Source organism: Schistocerca serialis, chromosome 1 (genome assembly GCF_023864345.2).
Source record: "Schistocerca serialis cubense isolate TAMUIC-IGC-003099 chromosome 1, iqSchSeri2.2, whole genome shotgun sequence".
In the NCBI taxonomy this organism is placed as follows: domain Eukaryota; kingdom Metazoa; phylum Arthropoda; class Insecta; order Orthoptera; family Acrididae; genus Schistocerca; species Schistocerca serialis.
Genome location: NC_064638.1, coordinates 800,155,524 through 800,177,644, shown reverse-complemented (window position 1 = coordinate 800,177,644; position 22,121 = coordinate 800,155,524). Strand labels below are relative to the sequence as shown.

Sequence of the window (22,121 nt, the reverse complement as noted above, 5' to 3'; positions counted from 1 at the left end):
AAGGGGGGAGAGAGGAAGAGGGGAGAGAGGAAGGGGGGAGGAGGGGGGAGAGAGGAAGGGGGGAGGAGGGGGGAGAGAGGAAGGGGGGAGGGGGACGGCGAGGGTGGGAGAGAAAGGGGGGAGAAAGGGGGAGAGAGGGGGTGGGAGAGAGGGGGTGGGAGAGGGAGAGGGGGTGGGAGAGAGGGGGAGGGCGAGGGTGGGAGAGAGGGGGAGGGCGAGGGTGGGAGAGAGGAAGGGGGAGAGAGGGAGAGGGCGAGGGTGGGTGAGAGATAGGGGGGAGAGAGGGAGAGGGCGAGGGTGGGAGAGAGAAAAAGGGGAGAGAGGGAGAGGGCGAGGGTGGGAGAGAGAAAGGGGGGAGAGAGGGAGAGGGCGAGGGTGGGAGAGAGAAAGGGGGGAGAGAGGAGAGGGCGAGGGTGGGAGAGAGAAAGGGGGGAGAGAGGGAGAGGGCGAGGGTGGGAGAGAGAAAGGGGGGAGAGAGGGAGAGGGCGAGGGTGGGAGAGAGAAAGGGGGGAGAGAGGGAGAGGGCGAGGGTGGGAGAGAGAAAGGGGGGAGAGAGGGAGATGGCGAGGGTGGAGAGGGCGAGGGGGGGAGAGAGGGAGAGGGCGAGGGGGGGAGAGAGGGAGAGGGCGAGGGGGGGAGAGAGGGAGAGGGCGAGGGGGGAGAGAGGGAGAGTGCGAGGGGGGGAGAGAGGGAGAGGGCGAGGGGGGGAGAGAGGGAGAGGGCGAGGGGGGAGAGAGGGAGAGGGCGAGGGGGGAGAGAGGGAGAGGGCGAGGGTGGGAGAGAGGAAGGGGGAGACAGGGAGAGGGTGGGAGAGAGGAAGGGGGAGACAGGGAGAGGGTGGGGGAGAGGGTGGGAGAGAGGAAGGGGGAGAGAGGGAGAGGGCGAGGGTGGGAGAGAGGGAGAGGGCGAGGGTGGGAGAGAGGGAGAGGGCAAGAGTGGGAGAGAGGAAGGGGGAGAGAGGGAGAGGGGGAGAGAGGGAGAGAGCGAGGGTGGGAGGGAGGAGGGGGAGAGAGGGAGAGGGCGAGGGTGGGAGAGAGGAGGGGGAGAGAGGAGGGGGAGAGGGGGAGAGAGGAGGGGGAGAGAGGGAGAGGGCGAGGGTGGGAGAGGGCGAGGGTCGGAGAGGGCGAGGGTGGGAGAGGGCGAGGGTGGGAGAGGGCGAGGGTGGGAGAGGGCGAGAGGTGGGAGAGGGCGAGAGGTGGGAGAGGGCGAGAGGTGGGAGAGGGCGATGGGGGGAGAGAGGAAGGGGGGAGAGAGGAAGGGGGGAGAGAGGAAGGGGGGAGAGAGGAAGGGGGAGAGAGGAAGGGGGAGAGAGGAAGGGGGGGGAGAGGAAGGGGGGAGAGAGGAAGGGGGGGAGAGGAAGGGGGGAGAGGAAGGGGGGAGAAAGGAAGGGGGAGAAAGGAAGGGGGGAGAAAGGAAGGGGGGAGAAAGGAAGGGGGGAGAGTGGAAGGGGGAGAAAGGAAGGGGGGAGAAAGGAAGGGGGGAGAAAGGAAGGGGGGAGAAAGGAAGGGGGGAGAAAGGAAGGGGGGAGAAAGGAAGGGGGGAGAAAGGAAGGGGGGAGAGGGTGGGACAGTAGGGGCGGGAGAGTGGGGTGCGGGCGGGAGGGACGGGAGCTGGCGGGAAAGACGGGAGCTGGCGGGAAAGACGGGAGCTGGCGGGAAAGACGGGAGCTGGCGGGAGCGACGGGAGCTGGCGGGAGCGACGGGAGCTGGCGGGAGCGACGGGAGCTGGCGGGAGCGACGGGAGCTGGCGGGAGCGACGGGAGCTGGCGGGAGCGACGGGAGCTGGCGGGAGCGACGGGAGCTGGCGGGAGCGACGGGAGCTGGCGGGAGCGACGGGAGCTGGCGGGAGCGACGGGAGCTGGCGGGAGCGACGGGAGCTGGCGGGAGCGACGGGAGCTGGCGGGAGAGACGGGAGCTGGCGGGAGCGAGGGGAGCGGACGAGAAAGGCGGAGAGGAGGGGGACGGGAAAGGGAGGGTGGTGGGAGAGGGAGGAGGGGGACGGGAGAGGGAGGAGGGGGACGGGAGAGGGAGGAGGGGGACGGGAGAGGGAGGAGGGGGACGGGAGAGGGAGGAGGGGGACGGTAAAGGGAGGGGGACGGGAGAGGGAGGAGGTGGCGGGAGAGGGAGGAGTTGAAGAGGGTGCGGGAGAGGGAGGACGGGGACGGGAGAGGGAGGACGGGGACGGGAGAGGGAGGAGTTGAGGAGTGTGCGGGAGAGGGAGGACGGGGACGGGAGAGGGAGGAGTTGAGGAGGGTGTGGGAGAGGAAGGAGAGAGGGGGTGGGGAACAGAGGAGGGCGGGAGACAGAGGGGAGCGGGAGACAGGGGCGGGAGATAGAGGGGGAGGGAGAGCGTGGGGAAACAGAGAGTGGGTGAGAGGGGGGAGACGGGGGAAGAGGAGAGTGGGGCAGAGAGAGGGAGGAGAGTGGGGCAGAGAGAGGGAGGAGAGTGGGGCAGAGAGAGGGGGTAGAGAGGGGGAGGTGGGGGAGAGAGAGAGGGAGACAGGGGTAGAGGAGAGTGGGGGAGAGGGAGGGCGGAAACGGGGAAAGAGGAGAGTGGGGGAGAGGGGGGGAGAGGGGGGGAGAGGGAGGGGGAGACAGGGGAAGAGGAGAGTGGGGGAGAGGAGAATGGGGGAGAGTGGTGGTGGGAGTGAGAGAGGGTAAGAGAGACGAGGCCAAGGGGAGGAGAGAGGGGCCGAGGGGGGGGAGAGGCCGAGGGGGGGAGAGAGGGAGAGAGGCCGAGGGGGGGAGAGAGGGAGAGAGGCCGAGAGGGGGAGAGTGAGAAAGAGAGGCCAAGGGGGGAGAGTGAGAAAGAGAGGCCAAGGGGGGAGAGTGAGAAAGAGAGGCCAAGGGGGGAGAGAGAGAGAGAGAGGCCGAGGGGGGGACGGAGAGAGAGGCCGAGGGGGGGACGGAGAGAGAGGCCGAGGGGGGGAGGGAGAGAGAGGCCGAGGGGGGGAGGGAGAGAGAGGCCGAGGGGGGGAGGGAGAGAGAGGCCGAGGGGGGGCTGGCCAAGGGGGGGCAGGCCGAGGGGAAGCAGGCCGAGGGGGGGCAGGCCGAGGGGGGGAGGCCGAGGGGGGGATGCCAAGAGGGGGAGGCCGAGGGGGTGAGGCTGAGGGGGTGAGGCCGAGGGGGTGAGGCCGAGGGGGGAGGCTGAGGAGGGGAGAGGGGGAAGGGGGAGAAAGAGAGTGAGGCCGAGGGGGGGGAAGGGGGAGAAAGAGAGTGAGGCCGAGGGGGGGGAAGAGAGTGAGGCCGAGGGGGGGGAAGAGAGTGAGGACGAGGGGGGGAGAGAGTGAGGCCGAGGGGGGGAGAGAGTATGGCCGTGGGGGGAGTGAGAGTGAGGCCGAGGGGGGGAGAGAGTATGGCCGTGGGTGAGTGAGACTGTGACCGAGGGGGGGGGGAGTGAGAGTGTGACCGAGGGGGGGGGTGAGTGAGGCCGAGGGGGCAGAGAGTGAGGCCGAGGGGGCAGAGAGTGAGGCCGAGGGGCCAGAGAGTGAGGCCGAGGGGCCAGAGAGTGAGGCCGAGGGGCCAGAGAGTGAGGCCGAGGGGCCAGAGAGTGAGGCCGAGGGGCCAGAGAGTGAGGCCGAGGGGCCAGAGAGTGAGGCCGAGGGGCCAGAGAGTGAGGCCGAGGGGCCAGAGAGTGAGGCCGAGGGGCCAGAGAGTGAGGCCGAGGGGCCAGAGAGGGAGGCCGAGGGGGCAGAGAGGGAGGCCGAGGGGGCAGAGAGGGAGGCCGAGGGGGCAGAGAGGGAGGCCGAGGGGGCAGAGAGGGAGGCCGAGGGGGCAGAGAGGGAAACGAGGGGGCAGAGAGGGAGGCCGAGGGGGCAGAGAGGGAAACGAGGGGGCAGAGAGGGAGGCCGAGGGGGCAGAGAGGGAGGCCGAGGGGGCGGTGAAGGAGGAGATCGAGGGAGTGAGAGGGGGAGGGAGGGTGGATATACAGGCGGAGGGGGGAGGGAGGGGGAGATAGGCGGAGAGGCGGAGGGGGGAGGGAGGGGGAGATAGGCGGACAGGGGGAGAGGGGGAGAGTCGGAGGGGGAGATAGGCGGAGGGGGGGAGAGTCGGAAGGGGGAGATAGGCGGAGAGGGGAGAGTCGGAGGGGGGAATAGGGGGAGAGGGGGGAGATAGGGTTGAGAGGGGGGGATATAGGGGGAGTCGGAGGAGGGAGATGGGGGAGTCGGAGGGTGGAGAGAGGGTGAGGTGTTGGGGGCAGAGATGGGGGAGAGAGGGTGAGGTGTTGGGGGCAGAGATGGGGGAGAGAGGGTGAGGTGTTGGGGGCAGAGATGGGGGAGAGAGGGGGGTGGCGTAGGGTGGAGAGAGGTGGGAGAGAGGGGGGTGGCGTAGGGTGGAGAGAGGTGGGAGAGAGGGGGGCGGAAGGGTGAGAGAGGGGGGCCGAGGGAGGGAGTGAGAGAGGGGTGAGGCGGGGGGGGCGGCGAGAGGCGAGGGGAGCGGCGGGAGGCGGGGGGGCGGCGAGAGGCGAGGGGGGCGGCGAGAGGCGAGGGTGGCAGCGAGAGGCGTGGGGGGCGGCGAGAGGCGAGGGGGGCGGCGAGAGGCGGGGGGCGGCGAGCGGCGCAGGGGCGGCGAGCGGAGGCGAGCGGCGCGGGGGCGGCGAGAGGCGCGGGGGCGGCGAGAGGCGCGGGGGCGGCGAGAGGCGCGGGGGCGGCGAGAGGCGCGGGGGCGGCGAGAGGCGCGGGGGCGGCGAGAGGCGCGGGGGCGGCGAGAGGCGCGGGGGCGGCGAGAGGCGCGGGGGCGGCGAGAGGCGCGGGGGCGGCGAGAGGCGCGGGGGCGGCGAGAGGCGCGGGGGCGGCGAGAGGCGCGGGGGCGGCGAGAGGCGCGGGGGCGGCGAGGGGGCGGCGAGAGGCGCGGGGGCGGCGAGGGGGCGGCGAGAGGCGCAGGGGCGGCGAGAGGCGCAGGGGCGGCGAGAGGCGCAGGGGCGGCGAGAGGCGCAGGGGCGGCGAGAGGCGCAGGGGCGGCGAGAGGCGCAGGGGCGGCGAGAGGCGCAGGGGCGGCGAGAGGCGCAGGGGCGGCGAGAGGCGCAGGGGCGGCGAGAGGCGCAGGGGCGGCGAGAGGCGCAGGGGCGGCGAGAGGCGCAGGGGCGGCGAGAGGCGCAGGGGCGGCGAGAGGCGCAGGGGCGGCGAGAGGCGCAGGGGTAGGAGAGGCGCAGGGGTAGGAGAGTCGCAGGGGGGGCGAGAGGCGTAGGGGGAGTGTGAGGCGCAGGGGGTGTGAGGCGCAGGGGGTGTGAGGTGCAGGGGGTGTGAGGTGCAGGGGGTGTGAGGTACAGGGGGGGTGATATGTTGAAGGGGTGACAGGCGCAGGGGGGATGAGAGGCGGAGGGGGGATGAGAGGCGGAGGGGGGATGAGAGGCGGAGGGGGGATGAGAGAGAGGAGGAGAGAGGCGGAGGGGGGATGAGAGAGAGGAGGAGAGAGGCGGAGGGGGGATGAGAGAGAGGAGGAGAGAGGCGGAGGGGGGATGAGAGAGAGGAGGAGAGAGGCAGAGGGGGATGAGAGAGAGGAGGAGAGAGGCAGAGGGGGATGAGAGAGAGAGGAGGAGAGAGGCAGAGGGGGATGAGAGAGAGAGGAGGAGAGAGGCAGAGGGGGACGAGAGAGAGGGGGGAGAGAGGGTGTGGAGGGGGAGAGGGGGTGGAGGGGGGTAGAGAGGGGGTGGAGGGGGGTAGAGAGGGGGTGGAGGGGTGAGAGAGGGGGTGGATGGGGGAGAGGGTGGTGAGAGGGGGGCGGTGAGAAGGAACGGTGGGGGGAGAGAGGAGGGAGAAGGGTGGAGGGGGGAGGGAGGGGGAGATGGTGGGGGAGAGCGGGGTGAGGGGGAGAGGGGGGATAGAGGGGCGGAGGGGGGATAGAGGGGTGGAGGGGGAGATGGGGGATAGAGGGGTGGAGGGGGAGAGGGGGGATAGAGGGGCAGAGGGGGGGAGAGAGGTGGCAGAGGGGGCGGAGGTGGAAGAGAGGGCGGAGGGGGGGAGAGGAAAGAGGGGGGAGAGAGGGCCGAGGGGGTAGAGAGGGCAGAGGGGGGAGAGAGGGCAGAGGTGGAGGGGGGCAGATGGGGGAGAGAGAGGGCAGAGGGGGGAGAGAGGGGGGAGAGAGGGCAGAGGGGGGGGAGAGAGGGGGGAGAGAGGGCAGAGGGGGGGGAGAGAGGGCAGAGGGGGGGGAGAGAGGGCAGAGGGGGGGAGAGGGCAGAGGGGGGGAGAGGGCAGAGGGGGGGAGAGGGCAGAGGGGGGAGAGAGGGCAGAGGGGGGAGAGAGGGCAGAGGGGGGAGAGAGGGCAGAGGGGGGAGAGAGGGCAGAGGGGGGAGAGAGGGCAGAGGGGGGAGAGAGGGCAGAGGGGGGAGAGAGGGCAGAGGGGGGAGAGAGGGCAGAGGGGGGAGAGAGGGCAGAGGGGGGAGAGAGGGCAGAGGGGGGAGAGAGGGCAGAGGGGGGAGAGAGGGCAGAGGGGGGAGAGAGGGCAGAGGGGGGAGAGAGGGCAGAGGGGGGAGAGAGGGCAGAGGGGGGAGAGAGGGCAGAGAGGGCAGAGGGGGGAGAGAGGGCAGAGGGGGGAGAGAGGGCAGAGGGGGGAGATAGGGCAGAGGGGGGAGAGGGGGCAGAGGGGGGAGAGGGGGCAGAGGGGGGAGAGGGGGGAGAGAGGGCAGAGGGGGGGAGAGAGGGCAGAGGGGGGGAGAGAGGGCAGAGGGGGGAAAGAGGGCAGAGGGGGGAGAGAGGGCAGAGGGGGGAAAGAGGGCAAAGGGGGGGGAGAGGGCAAAGGGGGGAGAGAGGGCGGAGGGGGGAGAGGGGGCAGAGGGGGGAGAGGGGGCAGAGGGGGGAGAGGGGGCAGAGGGGGGAGAGGGGGCAGAGGGGGGAGAGTGGGCAGAGGGGGGGAGAGAGGGCAGAGGGGGGAGAGAGGGCAGAGGGGGGGAGAGGGCAAAGGGGGGGAGAGGGCAAAGGGGTGAGAGAGGGCGGAGGGGTGAGAGAGGGCGGAGGGGTGAGAGAGGGCGGAGGGGGGAGAGTGGGCGGAGGGGGGAGAGTGGGCGGAGGGGGGAGAGTGGGCGGAGGGGGGAGAGTGGGCGGAGGGGGGAGAGTGGGCGGAGGGGGGAGAGTGGGCGGAGGGGGAGAGAGGGCGGAGGGGGGAGAGAGGGCGGAGGGGGGAGAGAGGGCGGAGGGGGGAGAGAGGGCGGAGGGGGGAGAGAGGGCAGAGGGGGAGAGAGGGCAGAGGGGGGAGAGAGGGCGGAGGGGGGAGAGAGGGCGGAGGGGGGAGAGAGGGCGGAGGGGGGAGAGAGGGCGGAGGGGGGAGAGAGGGCGGAGGAGGGAGAGAGGGCGGAGGGGGGAGAGAGGGCGGAGGGGGGAGAGAGGGCGGAGGGGGGAGAGAGGGCGGCGGGGGGAGAGAGGGCGGAGGGGGGAGAGAGAGAGGCCGAGGGGGGAAAGAGAGGGGGGAGGTAGAGGGGGCGAGAGAGAGGGGTGAGAGAGAGGGGGAGAGAGAGGGGGGAGAGAGAGGGGGGAGAGAGTTGGGGGAGAGAGAGGGGGGAGAGAGGGGGGAGAGAGAGGGGGGAGAGAGAGGGGGGAGAGAGAGGGGGTGAGAGAGGGGGGAGAGAGAGGGGGGAGAGAGAGAGGGGGAGAGTTAGAAGAGGGAGAGAGAGGTAGAGGGGAGAGGGGGAGAGAGGGGGAGAGAGGGGGAGAGGGGATAGAGGGGAAGAGGGGGAGAGGGGGAGAGAGGGGAAGAGGGAGAGAGGGGAAGAGGGGGAGAGAGGGGAAGAGGGGGAGAGAGGGGAAGAGGGGGAGAGAGGGGGAGAGAGGGGAAGAGGGGGAGAGAGGGGGAGAGAGGGGAAGAGGGGGAGAGGGGAAGAGAAGGGAAGAGAGATAGAGGGCAGAGGGGGGAGAGAGGGCAGAGGGGGGAGAGAGGGGGGAAGGGGGAGAGAGGGCGGAAGGGGGAGAGAGGGCGGAGGGGGGAGAGAGGGCGGAGGGGGGAGAGAGGGCGGAGGGGGGAGAGAGGGCAGAGGGGGAGAGAGGGCAGAGGGGGAGAGAGGGCAGAGGGGGGAGAGAGGGCGGAGGGGGGAGAGAGGGCGGAGGGGGGAGAGAGGGCGGAGGGGGGAGAGAGGGCGGAGGAGGGAGAGAGGGCGGAGGGGGGAGAGAGGGCGGAGGGGGGAGAGAGGGCGGAGGGGGGAGAGAGGGCGGAGGGGGAGAGAGAGAGGCCGAGGGGGGAAATAAAAAGAGGGGGGAGGTAGAGGGGGCGAGAGAGAGGGGGGAGAGAGAGGGGGGAGAGAGAGAGGGGGAGAGTTAGAGGAGGGAGAGAGTTAGAGGAGGGAGAGAGTTAGAGGAGGGAGAGAGAGGTAGAGGGGAGAGGGGGAGAGAGGGGGAGAGCGGGGAGAGAGGTGGAGAGAGGGGAAGAGGGGAGAGAGGGGAAGAGGGGGAGGGGGGAGAGGGGGAGATAGGGGAAGAGGGAAAGAGAGGGGAAGAGGGTAAGAGGGGGAGAGAGGGGAAGAGGGGGAGAGGGGGAGAGAGGGGGAGAGAGGGGGAGAGAGGGGAAGAGGGGGAGAGAGGGGGAGAGAGGGGAAGAGGGGAAGAGAGGGGGAGAGAGGGGAAGAGGGGGAGAGAGGGGAAGAGAGAGAGAGGGAGTTAGAGGGGGGAGTCAGAGAGGTAGAGATGGAGAGTGGGAGAGAGAGAGAGAAGTAGAGGGGGAGAGTGGTAGAAGTAGAGGGGGAGAATGGTAGAAGTAGAGGGGGAGAGTGGTAGAAGTAGAGGGGGGGAGAGGTAGCGGGGGGAGAGAGGTAGCGGGGTGGGAGAGAGAGGTCGAGGGGGGAGAGAGAGGTAGAGGGGGAGAGAGAGAGGTAGAGGGGGAGAGAGAGAGGTAGAGGGGGAGAGAGAGAGAGGTAGAGGGGGAGAGAGAGAGAGGTAGAGGGGGAGAGAGAGAGAGAGAGAGAGGTAGAGGGGGAGAGAGAGAGAGAGGTAGAGGGGGAGAGAGAGAGAGAGAGGTAGAGGGAGAGAGAGAGAGAGGTAGAGGGGGAGAGAGAGGTAGAGGGAGAGGGAGAGAGAGAGAGAGAGAGAGAGAGAGAGAGAGAGAGGTAGAGGGGGAGAGAGAGAGAGAGGTAGAGGGGGAGAGAGATAGGTGTAGAGGGTGAGAGTTTTGGGGGGTGGAATTTTTGGGGGGGGTGCGAGATTGGTGGGAGAGAGATTGGGGGGAGAGGTGGGGTGAGAGGTGGTGGGAGAGAGATGGGGGGTGAGAGAGATGGGGGGAGAGAGATGGGGGGAGAGAGAGATGGGGGAGAGAGAGAGATGGGGGGAGAGAGAGATGGGGGGGAGAGAGAGATGGGGGGGAGAGAGAGATGGGGGGAGAGAGAGATGGGGGGAGAGAGAGATGGGGGGGAGAGAGAGATGGGGGGGAGAGAGAGATGGGGGGGAGAGAGAGATGGGGGGGAGAGAGAGATGGGGGGAGAGAGAGATGGGGGGGGAGAGAGAGATGGGGGGAGAGAGAGATGGGGGGGAGAGAGATGGGGGGGAGAGAGATGGGGGGGAGAGAGATGGGGGGAGAGAGATGGGGGGGAGAGAGATGGGGGGGAGAGAGATGGGGGGAGAGAGATGGGGGGGGAGAGAGATGGGGGGGAGAGAGATGGGGGGGGAGAGAGATGGGGGGGAGAGAGATGGGGGGGAGAGAGATGGGGGGGAGAGAGATGGGGGGAGAGAGATGGGGGGGAGAGAGATGGGGGGAGAGAGATGGGGGGGAGAGAGATGGGGGGAGTGATGGGGGGAGTGATGGGGGGGAGTGATGGGGGGAGAGAGATGGGGGGGAGCGATGGGGGAGGTAGATGGGGGGAGGTAGATGCGGGGAATGAGGTGGAGGGGGAGAGATGGAGGGGGAGAGATGGAGAGGGAGAGATGGAGGGGGAGAGATGGAGGGGCAGAGATGAGGGAGATAGATGGAGGAGAGAGATGGAGGAGAGAGATTTGGGGCAGAGGGAGTGAGTGGGTTGTACATGTATATGGTAGCTCATGGATTTGCATTTTTCTCCCAACAGAACACAAACAGGACTAAATTGTTCCAGCAATGGGGCCAAACATCCCAATCAGGTCACAGTGCCATGAAAATGCTGCATGTGCAGTCTACACACTTACTATAATGGATTAAGTTTAAGTTCAAGACAATGCACTTCATAGTTATTTTGTTACATGGACACTACAAACATGAACCCTGACCACAATTACCAATTTTGAGGAAAGAAAATAAATTTAAAAAACTGAAATTTTTAATAAACAGTGTATTCTAAAATTTAATATAAATTAAGGGCGTCTTTCAAAACATAATTATTTTTTGGAAACATCTCAAAAGAATTGCATGGCTACTCATTATGTTTCATTTTTTTAAAACAAAATGTTATACGCTTATCCTTCTTAACAGGTAAGGTCAGTGCTGTTTCTCTCTTTCCACTATTTGGATGCTGTTTTTTTTTGTTATTTAAAACAATGCCTTGTAAAGTCATATTAGAATATCCAAGGGTCTGCAGTGTGATGATAATTTATCCCATCATTTATTTCCACAACTGTCAACATCATGTGCCTACATAATGTTGATAACTTATACACGATGTCTGTTCAAAAAATTCCAGAATTTTGTCCATAAAATTTTTCTACACTTACCATTTACTTACTGTGCGTGGTCTCCCTCAAAATACTCTCCTCTACCATTGATACATTGCTCCCAACACTGTTTCCACTTCCGGAAGCAGTCTTGGTACACCTCTTGATGGAGCACGCAAAGTACCACTAACGAATTTTCTTTTATCTCGTCCATCACTGAATATCTTTGGTTTTGAAATGGATTTTCAAACTTTGGAAACAAAAAAAGTCCTCAGGGGCCAGGTCTGGAGAGTACAAATAATGAGGCACCAACGTCATTTTGTTTTTTGTGCAATAGTCACACACCAACAAGGATATGTGGGTGCATTATCAAGATGCAAGAACCATGAATCGTCTGGCCACATTTCAGGCCGTTTCTTTGTCACACTTTCTTGCAGGTGTCGCAAAACGTCCCAATAGCACCATCGATTAACATTTTGTCCCTATGGCACAAATTTGTGATGAACTAGTATTCCAAAGTCAAAGAAAACTATCACCATGGCTTTGAAATTTGACATGACCTGACGAGCTTTTTTTGGTCATGGAGAAACTTTCCCAACCCACTGAAGAATGAACCATAATCTCATCTTCATAACCATAGACCTGCATCTCATCACCAGTTATGATTCTCTTAAGGAACACCTCATTCTCATATGTGCGATCCAATAGCTCTTCACAGATTGTGAGGCGAAGGTCTTTCTTGGGATGAACTTGGCAGCAACATGATGCATTTCGAGATTTCATGACATTATCCAATTGAAATGTTACATTCTGCAATCTCTCTCTGACAGTCAGGCTTCGATTGGCATGCACAATTTCATTGATGATCCTGAATGTGTGTCATTGGTAGATTTCGAAGGGTGTTCTGAATGAGGGTCATCTTTAACTCCATTCGGCCATTTTTAAAATGTGTGAACCATAAGTAACACCAAGTACAGCTTAAGCACTCATCCCTGTAGGATTCTTGAATCATTTGGTGTGCCTCTTTACAGGTTTCCTTGAGTTTCATGCAAAATATAATGCAGTTGCGTTGCTCCTCTAGCTCTGCCATCTCAAAATTCACAAGCTGTGCCACACAACTTTTTACTCAATACAGCACTGAACAATAACTGAAAGACATAAACAATGAAACTGCCAGCAGTTACACATTAAACACAGGTGTGTGTGCAGGGATGCCAAATACACTTCGCTCCAACACAACACTGGTGGGAAATTACGAATGTTCCAGAATCTTTTGAACAGACCTTGTTTCTTTCTTTTTGTAAGTGATCATTACTTACAATGAAAACTTAAGTGTAGTCCTGTGTGAATGAGACCAACCCTACTGAAAAACTAGAGTCCTGTCTCTGATAGTTTCTGCATTCACCACACACAGTGAAAGCTGTTAACTGCAGATCGACAAATACAACTGTGTGTTCTACACCAAGACTAAACACTGAAAACTGGAACAAATATTTTTTTTCATGACAGAGCAGAGAACACGGCCACAGCAATTCATTTTATTATATTGGATAATTATAAAACCTATAAAACATTTTAAAACTAATATAACAAACAATACAGTATGCAGAGTGCAGCCTATTTACATTGACCTGTTTAATTCTACTTTGACAAATTACAATATAATACATTCAAGTGCATGTAGTTGTTTATAGAATCTTGTCTGATTTTGTAATTTAGGTTCCAAGTATGTTACTAAATTTCCTTTCTTTCTTTTTAAACATGTCACCTGATAACTTTCTACAACGATGAAAGAATTTGTGTGACCAAAGGCTGGGCAGATACAACAAAATAATTTCATTTACAAGATGGTCACAGTATTCCCCCTTACGCAGTAGCCTTTACTTAGTCTATAAAAAAAAATCATATAGTTACTTCATTGTTTTGTGTACACAATCAGTGGTTACCTCTGCCCTCAAAAAGTTTTGATATGCCTCCACATCCAATGCTTCAAGACAAATCTCTCTATCTCAAGAACATTTCTATAGTCTAGAGATGGTTAGCAGATGCGATCAACTGACAAGTAAATCAAGGGTGAGCAAGTTGGAGGCTGCCAGGAGGAAATGTAGTAAATGGACACTTAACTGAAGCCATACTGGTCAACAGATGTGGGGTTACCGACTAGTACACTCCAAACAAGCATGTCCAGTACTGATATAGGAAACAATTACAAATGGAAGAGGCATTTCATTGACGAACGACAGCGAATGGACTTTTACACTGTATGTACATAACACTTTACATGCCACAAAGAGCAGCATTTCCTCAAAACACTATGGTTTTGTAATGACCAAATAAATAAGTTTTGGTGATGTGAAAACAAAGATTGTATAGAGTGTAAAATGTTTCATTTATTTAAAAAAGGAAAGGGGGCAGAAGACTGAAAACTGGTTTTTCAATTACATTAAAACTGTTTTTAACTAAAATTGTTTAGAGCCAACACTTTCTTTCTTAACATGGACAAAAATATGTACTTAGTTGCAGTTCACCATTTCTTTCTTTCTGGAAACAGATCTGACAATTTGAAGAAGTCAGTGTCCCTCATTGCGCCATTCCCCCCCCCCCCCCCCCCTTTTCTCTCTACAACAAAACCGACATATTATTGTTGCTTTAAGTTCAATCAGAATAAATATGTATTTTGCTACTTTTGTAGTAATTACATCCTCCCAGTAATAACATTAAGACTGTTTTATAATGTAATTGGATAGGTAAGGAAACAGCTCACTAAGTGTCAGCAGGAGAACACGCATATAAAAAAAAAGGTTTCACATGTGCAAGCTTTTGGCACCAGTGGCTCCTTCTTCCAGCAGAAGGGTTGAAGGGGAAGGAGGGGCGAAGGGAAAGGAACTGTGGAGGTTTATGACAATGGCCAGAGTTTGGAAAAGTCACCCAGAATCCCAGGTCAGGGGCGACTTACTGGACAGGATGAGAAGGAAAGACCTAATCCCGTCCAGTAAGCCTCTCCTGAACCAGGGTTCTGCGCGACTTTTCCAAAATCTATCCCTTGTCCTACACCTCTCCAATTCCTTTCCCTTCACCCCTCTTCCTTTTCTCTTCACCTTCTGCAAGAAGAATGAGCCACTGGCTCCAAAAGCTTGCGTAAGTAAAACCTTTTTTACATGTGTTTCTCTTGCTGCCGCTTGCTGAGAAGATTTCTTATCTAACCAATTACATCATATTATAAAAAATTGATTATTTCTGTTGTTGTAAGACTGTTTCATGCACAATTCACTTTATGAATTTGTATGCTCTAGTCAAAAATAGAAGTAGATTTGGTCACTTCTTTCTATCTGCATTTTAACCCCTCTGAACCACAATCAAGTGAACACTTCTGAAGATTTTTGTTTGCAGCTGTATCAGTAAAATCTGAAGGGACCAGAGAACAACTCCGTCAATCCATTTCATTTTCCTATGGTTCCTGATCGACTAGAAATCTGAGGCTCTGGTGAAAAAGGCATGAACCCGCAGACCCCAGAAAAACTGCCTCATAACCAGCACTACTATACACCTTAAACAAAATTAAAAATAGATCTATTACTTACATTTATCATTGAAGTCATGAGAAAGATTTATTAACACCTTCAGAGTAGCAAGCAATGCCTCTCTTATTACAGCTCCGGCAGACTCTTTGTCACCTGCATTTGTGACTGGGTACAATGGTATCTCAGAGTCACACTGGCAATAGAGTCTCATTAATGTATCAACCAAAATTCCATCACTGTAGCGTAAGAGGTACAACTGATTTTCTTCATTTTGGTGAGTAACCTGGGGAGCAATAAAAAGGGAAACGAGAAAAAATAAATTAAACTTTCACACCATGAAATTCATGGAAAGTATAACTAACCATTGTCTACCCACTAAATTGAGGACACCTTAGAACACAATGGAATATTACATTTCTGTGAGATAGTAAATGATCTTACATTTTCCAAAACCCTGAGGCATCGGTCAACTTTCCTGAGCCTGTTCAAGAGCACTTCAGTCCACTCAACAACATAATCATCAATTTGTGTGCAGCAGTCACAAATTGTGCGCACTATGTGTTCAAGACCACCTAGTTCTCGCAGTTCTTCTTTAAACCATTCTCCAGCACGTCTGGATGTCAAACTTAGCAATGTTTCCATGGCTAGATGGCCCACCTACAAAAACACAAAAACTCAGCTGGTTTCATGTTCCAACGATCATTTGTACAATAAACAAGACATTTATATTCACATCACAAATTATTTTATACGTATGCCCACAGGCCAATAATTTTTGGCCAACCCAACTAAACAGTGAAAAAGTATGTTACCAAAAGTGATAAAAATAGTTATTTGTGAAATAATATAGAAGTTCAAAATAAATACCACAAATTTCATGGCAATGTTTAATACAGTCATTTTCAATAAGAACTTCAAATCTGCTGTATTTCTTATGATCATTCAAGAACAAAAATATTAATAAACGTCATTAAAATTTATACTAACCGTAATGTTATCAAGGTCTAGGTATTTAGCATGGCCCTGGCTTTGTATTGCAGCACAAAGCTCTCGCACTTTCTCCTTGTTCTTTGCAAGTTGAACACTGCTCATGCCACAGTCATCAAGAGCACTGTGGTGAGAAGCATCACATTCTAATAGACCAAGCATCAACTCAAGAGAGTCACGATCAAGATCCATATTGAGACGATCCTGGCTCAGCACAAACATCACAGTTGCAGTACAAAGCCCCAAGCTCTGATCTCGAGTTGCGTCATGTAGTGCACGGAAGAATTTGGCCACTGTACCATGTGCACGGACATGCATTCGAAATGCTGGTGCCATACACTTTGAAGCTAATGTTATGGCTGAAAGGCACCTGCCACAGAAAAACAATTCATTAATAATTTTAAAAGATGAAATTATTAGTTTTACTTCCAATTAAAAAAAAAAAAAAAAAAAAAAAAAAATGGCAGCTGAGCAGTGACTGACAACTTACCATGTTATAATAATCAGTAAGCAATGTTTCTGCTGTGACACCTAGCAGTAGTAATTATTACATAACACACTTACAAAATTAACATGACTGAATGACTGACATGCAGTTCATCTTGTATCAGCAATGCAATGAACACTGAATAATAAATTTGCAGGAAAAAGGACGCAAATGGAAAGAAATTTCAATAAAACTCTGACTATGTCCTATAAGTTAATTATGATCTGTCACATACCGTGTTCCAATTGGGTTGTTGTCCTGCAGAGCATCTAAAATATATTCTACATCATCATTAAATTCTTGAAATTCTCCAGACTCTTGGATCTGATGTGCTTTTTTAACATTGCGGACAACAGTATAATACTGGAATTTAAAAAAAGAGAGAAAAATCAAATTGAGATGAAAACTGTAGTTGTTCATGAACTTCTTCAATTATAGTCAAGCCAGCTAATTTTGGAAACTCATCCATATTATTGCAGCACATGACAAAATCCTTCAAAATGAACAATTTCAAGATGCGATGTGCTCCGTTTCTTTCCTTGTAGTCAAATAATACAGTAACTTTCTATAGCTGTGAAAAGGTTCATCAGAATATTCTCTGTAATTACATGTGCAATTCAAGTAATACATCATCCATCTTGTACTCTTTGTACAGGTAGTTAAGTATGAAAACTAGACAGATAAAAATGTATAATACGCAATGTATGCACTGAGGCTTTCCACAAAATACAGTAATTACAAAATACAGACACATTCAACCTTAGTTCCAAGGCTGCTGATATTATGTAGGGATGAATTCAAATGTTATCATGTGGCATTCTTCTCACAATTCTATCAAACGTCCCATGCATGTCAACTTGTTTTCTTAAATCTCTTTTAGATTCCTCTACACTCTCATTATGTGAACAGTTTATGCATTCTTATAATTTTATGTCATCCTGTTTTACGTATAAACCTAGTAGCTCTCATGTTCCAAAACCACAGCACCTTCATTTTGCTATCAGGCCCAGAAGTTTGTTGATCTAGACTGAAGTTCCTACCGAATAATGTGAACAACCACAGATATTACATTCATGAAACAAATTCAACAATGGGAACATGATGCTTGTCTGAATACTCTGTAACATATAGCAACAGCAAATACTACACCTATAAAGCAGTAAAAAACAAATGAATTAAACAATGTTGCACACTCTCACAACCGAGACACATAACAGAGATGCAGATTTCACTGGTTTAGTTAGCTATGGACCAAACAATGTTAATAACAACACAACATTAGACTATATGGTGTTAATCTATAATAATAAGTGGTAAGGGCAGCAATAACTAGTGTGAGTGAAATAGATTGAATCTAGACAAGACATGATATCAGTACTTCAAATGAGGCAGTTTTAGACATTACATCAATACTTTGAAATGAGACAGTACTTTTATGAATCAAAACATCTCCCACGTTATTTTTAACTTAAGAAACTTGTACAGGTATAAGTTTAATGCCTCATGGGGAATTCTGTTCTTCCTGCCATCACATTCACATTTTACTATTACTCATTATATACAATTATACTATATTATTATTATTATTATTATTATTAACTACTGATTCCCCTTTTTAAATTTTCTAACCTATCCAGCCAATAAATGGATCTAATGTTTCATGCTCCAACCTCTAGCACAACAGATCTGTTGCCCCTTAAGGTAACATCCTCCTGAGTAATCCCAGCTCAAAGATCTGAATAGGATGTTATAGGGAGAGCAACATCATAACCAAGAAAGACACAAATCCAACATTAGTAACAGTTTATAGCCTACTAGCTCAACAGAAAGAATAGGAGATTGAAAGAATGGAAGACAAAATTTAATTTCAACAGGAGGCTGTTGGAAAAGAAGGAAAAATAGCAGGAGAATGTGGATTTGGGGAAAGGAAATTAGTTATGAACTGCAAATTAAAACTGAAGAAATAACAAAAAAAAGTAGTACATTAGGAGATGGGACCTGGATTAATTGAGAGAACCAGATGATGTTGAGATCTTCAAAGCAAGGATTAAGAGTGAAACAGGGGAAAGGAAAACGATATAAGATGAATAGCAGGGGATCAAATAAGCAGAAAGACAATGTCTAGTAGAAACCATTTGCTTACACACAAGACATTGAATTTTATATATGACAGGAGTCAGTATAAAAATGCAGCAGGCTGAAATTCTTGAGGGTAGGATGCATAAAATGAGATAAAAAAGGTTATACTGTATACAATTTGTACAGAAACTGCACTGCAGGTATACCAGTCAAAGGACTCGCAAGGGAATCAGTGGTGGAGCAGGGAGTCCAACAGGATTGTATTCTATCCCCAATGTTATTCAGTCTGTGCACTGAGTAGCTACAAGGAAAGCCAAGGAGAAATTTGAAAAATGAATTTATGTTCAGGGAGAAGAAATAAAAACTTTGAGGTTTGCCAATGACAATATTATTTTTTCAGTGCCAGTAATGGACTTAGAACATAAGCTGAACAGAACGGATTGTCTCTTCTAAGAGTTTATAAGATTAACATCTAGAAAAATAAATAAGGGTAATGGAATGCAGTCAAATTAAAACAGGCAGTTCTGAAGGAGGAAATTTGACTAGAAAATGACACTAAAAGTAGCAGATGAATTATGCTACTTGGACAGAAAACTAACTGACAGAGGCAGAAGTAGAGAGGAAATTAAAAGCATACACATAATAGCAAGAAGACTGTTTCTGATCAAGATTAATATATTAACCTGTATAAATATTATAAATATCCCTCACCTCAGTTTCTGTTTGTATGTTCAGGCTAATCTCAGGAACTACTCTTTAGGGATTTTGATATGATTTTCACTAATAGACTCAGGAGGGAGGTTTGTGCATATAATATATTATAACAGTTGTTTGGAGTGACATCAACTGGTAATGATGGAAGCTATGAGCTGGTCACCTAGAGAGGATGAGGTATTTGGCGGAAAAATAACAGCTGCCACAGATCTGCAGAACAGAGAATCTTGACCAAACTACAAAAAGTGATAAAAAAATAACAGGAATTTTTTGTTTTCCACAAAGAATCTATTTATTCATCAACATCATCTTTGACACTTTCAAAGTAATCCCCCTCAGATATAATTCACTTGTGCCGGTGCTTTTTTTTCCAATCTTGGACGCAATTCTGGAATTCGCTTTTCATTACGGTGTTCAGTTCCTTCGGTGATTCTTTTTTATCTCATAAATGGTGGCCAAATGATGTCCTTTCATAGTTCATTTCAACGTCAGGAATACAAAGAATTCGCAGGAGTCCATAACAGCGAAAACTGCCCCCCCCACACACACACACACCCTTGGTTTCGGCATAATATCCGTACTGTTATAACCTTCTTTAGAAGTTCTGAATCATTGTCAACTTCATTCAGCAATTCCTTAGCAATGTCTATGTGACATTGTTTTTGGGTGGAAGTCAACAATTTCGGAACAAACTTTGCTGCTACATGTTTCACGCCCAACTCGTCCGAAAAATTGCATGGCATGAGAAAAAAGATACACCGATGTCATCAGCAACCTCTCTGATAGTGATTTGCCTGTTTCCCTGGACATTTTCTTTACTCCTTCCACAATGTTGTCGGTAATTGGTGTGCTATGGCATCCACAGCAGCTTTCATCTTCAACTTCTTGACCCTCCTTGAAATTTTATATGACTCAAACTCTTGTCTTACTCATAGTAGATTTGCCAAAAGCCACAGTTAACATTTTGAATGCGGTGCTGCACTTTATTCCACTTTTCAAGTAAAATATAACGCAGCAAAGTCTATGATCCACCTTTTTCAAAATATAAATTCATCAAGCACTCAAAAACATGTATACCCTTTTTTTCGACTGTCAACAATAAACTAAATATTTAAAACAACTGAAAATGCAAACATCCATCAGGAACATGTGTGTGTAAAAAAAAAAAAAAATAATAATAATAATAATTTGAAAATCAGATGTATAAAGCCCGCTAACTAAAAAAATTCCCTTACCCTGTGATCAGACCTCGTATACACACATTATAAACTAAAGTCCTCTGTTGCATTTTTCTGTCTGTTGGTGAATGCTAATCTCAGAAAATACTGTTGGCATTTTGACACAGTTTTCACTGATAGGTAGACTAATTCACAAGGAAGGTTAGTGTATACCACCAAAAATTTTAAACATGTCTTCCGGTCGTATGTTCTGCATGAATATAAATTAAGTATGAGAGTGTGCTGAAAAGTAATGCGTCAGAATGTTTTATGCGAAAACTCTTAAAGCTTTTTAAATAAAAGAAACATCATTAACACTTTGCATTTTTATTCTTGATGTTAACATATTTGCAGCCCTCTGCCACTAGAGGGCTCCGAATTGTAGCTTGTAACAGGGCAGTGTGTAATGTTACTTAGTTGATGTGTGAGAAACAGGAAGCTGTAATCGAGTTTGGAATTCGAAGAGTATGTCCACACAGGGAGCATCATCTCCTTTGGTGTGAAAATGCCAGACCATACAAAAGCGCTGCAACATCTCCTACGACTTGGGTTCACTGTCATTGATTCATACTCCATAAAGTTCTGACTGTCCCATTTGGTTTTCATCTATTTCTGAATCTTAATGAACACCACTGAGGAGTTCAATTTGATAGTCATGAAACAGTGCAAATACACGTGAGGTTGTGGCTCTGTTGACAAAGTGTAACATTCTATAGTGAAAATAGCAACGAAAGGTCCCTCGTTGGAAGGTGTATTTTAGTCGCTGTGGTGACTATGTTGAGAAATAAATACGTAGACACGATGAATAAGGATGCAGAATGATATTAATGTTTGTTTTATTTAAAAGCTTTAAGAATTTTCACATAAAAAATTCAGAGGCATCATTTTTCAGTGTGCTATGTTAGGAAGTCTTTTATGAAGATATTTATCTGGAATGCAACCTTGTTCAGAAGTGATTAAACAGTTTAGACAAGAGAACAGAAGCTTCTGGATTGTGAAGCTACAGACGAATGCTGAGGATTATGTGGGCAAGACTGAATAACACATGAAGAGATACTGAATCAAATTGGGAAGTAAAGAGTATTAAAGCACAACTTCACTAAATGAAAGGATCAATTGACAGTACAAAGCATAAGGCACCAAGGAAATGACAATATGGTATTGGAGATAGGTTTCAGAAGTTACGAGAAATGAAGAGGTTCGCATGCAATAGACCAAAGTGATGAGCTATAAGCTACCCTTTGGACCTTAAAGCACAAGATCAATGATCCTGATAATCAGGCTCAGCAATTGTAAAATTATATGTCAAGCATGTATTCACCGTTTTATTATCTGAGAGCATCAGTGAACACATTATCTTTATCAAATAAGTTTATTTCAATCAATGCTCACATAATGATTTTTGAGGTTAAATCAGTTTCAACTGTCTAGTCTTCTGATCATACAATAAAGGCTTTTAAGACTGGATGTCACAGTTGCTGACGAATCTTCCAGGATTACAATTTGGAAGCAATGCTTTTGATGAAAATAACTTTTTTACTTATGTCTCCAAAAAGTATTTTTCAATAATCTCTATTAAATTTATCAACATTTATTTATTTGAAACAGTAATAGTAAACTACAACTTTCAGTGTCTCATTTTACTCTATTCTATTAGCATTGCCTTTGATTCCACCCGACTTCCTGGTTCCGCTTTTACTGGCATTCATCTTATAACCTCTCTTCAAGACATCACCCATTCCGTTCAGCCAATCTTCGAAGTCCTTTGTCGTCTCTAACAACATTACAGTGTCATTAGCAAACCTCCCAGTGAAACCAGATGAATTTTTAACCATTTTTTAAAAAATGCAAATGATTTGTTCACTTTTAGTTATTATTCATTCATTGAAAGCACACTTAGGTGCAGATTTCAAGTGAAGAACTTGATATTTCAGCTGGCCGGCCAGGATGTTGCCTGTCAGTCACTGAGGTTCACTGTTTTTGAACTATTCTATCCACTTATAAAAATTCCCGAAGTTCATACAATTTTCACCATACTATAAAATCATTCGAGAAAAGATTTTACCCAGTTTTTCACTTTCAGAAAGAGGAAAAAAAATAAAAACTGATCACTTAATTAAAATGAAAACTTCAAGCAGACACTAGGTTGTTAAAAGCAATATTGAGGTTATAAACAAAACAATTTTTATCTGTCAGCTGTTCTCAGGACATCCCAGTGATGCCAACCTAAAGACATGAAAGTACAGAACTACTCCTACAAAAACTGTTTCTACCCTGATTTGTCTTGATTATTGAATGCCCATTGTATATGCCTTGCATGTAGCCTTGAGCGGAAGTCATTATTGGATGATATGCAGTTGAGACAATAAGAGAATAGAAGCTTTTCAAATGTGGTTCTACAGAAAAATATTGAAGATTAGACAGTCACCTGATGAGCTGGCACTGAATTGAACTTTGCGGGAAAATATTATGGCACAACTTGACTAAATAAGGGATTAGTTGATAGAATACAACCTAAGGCATCAAGAGATCATCCATTTGGTAATGGAGGAAAGAGTGTGTGTGAGTGTGGGGGTACT

At 51.4% G+C, this 22,121-nt stretch overlaps 1 protein-coding gene across 1 annotated transcript in view; it reads right to left on the bottom strand.

Moving 5' to 3' along the window:
• Positions 1-22,121, bottom strand: part of LOC126483916 (protein wings apart-like) — a 104,587-nt gene that overhangs the window by 44,991 nt on the left and 37,475 nt on the right. The window contains exons 4-7 of the mRNA XM_050107192.1: positions 15,768-15,895; positions 15,046-15,415; positions 14,500-14,715; positions 14,119-14,341 (exon numbers count right to left, since the gene is read on the bottom strand). Of these exons, the coding sequence (XP_049963149.1) occupies positions 14,119-14,341; positions 14,500-14,715; positions 15,046-15,415; positions 15,768-15,895 (937 nt within the window). The remainder of the gene's footprint in view (positions 1-14,118; positions 14,342-14,499; positions 14,716-15,045; positions 15,416-15,767; positions 15,896-22,121) is intronic.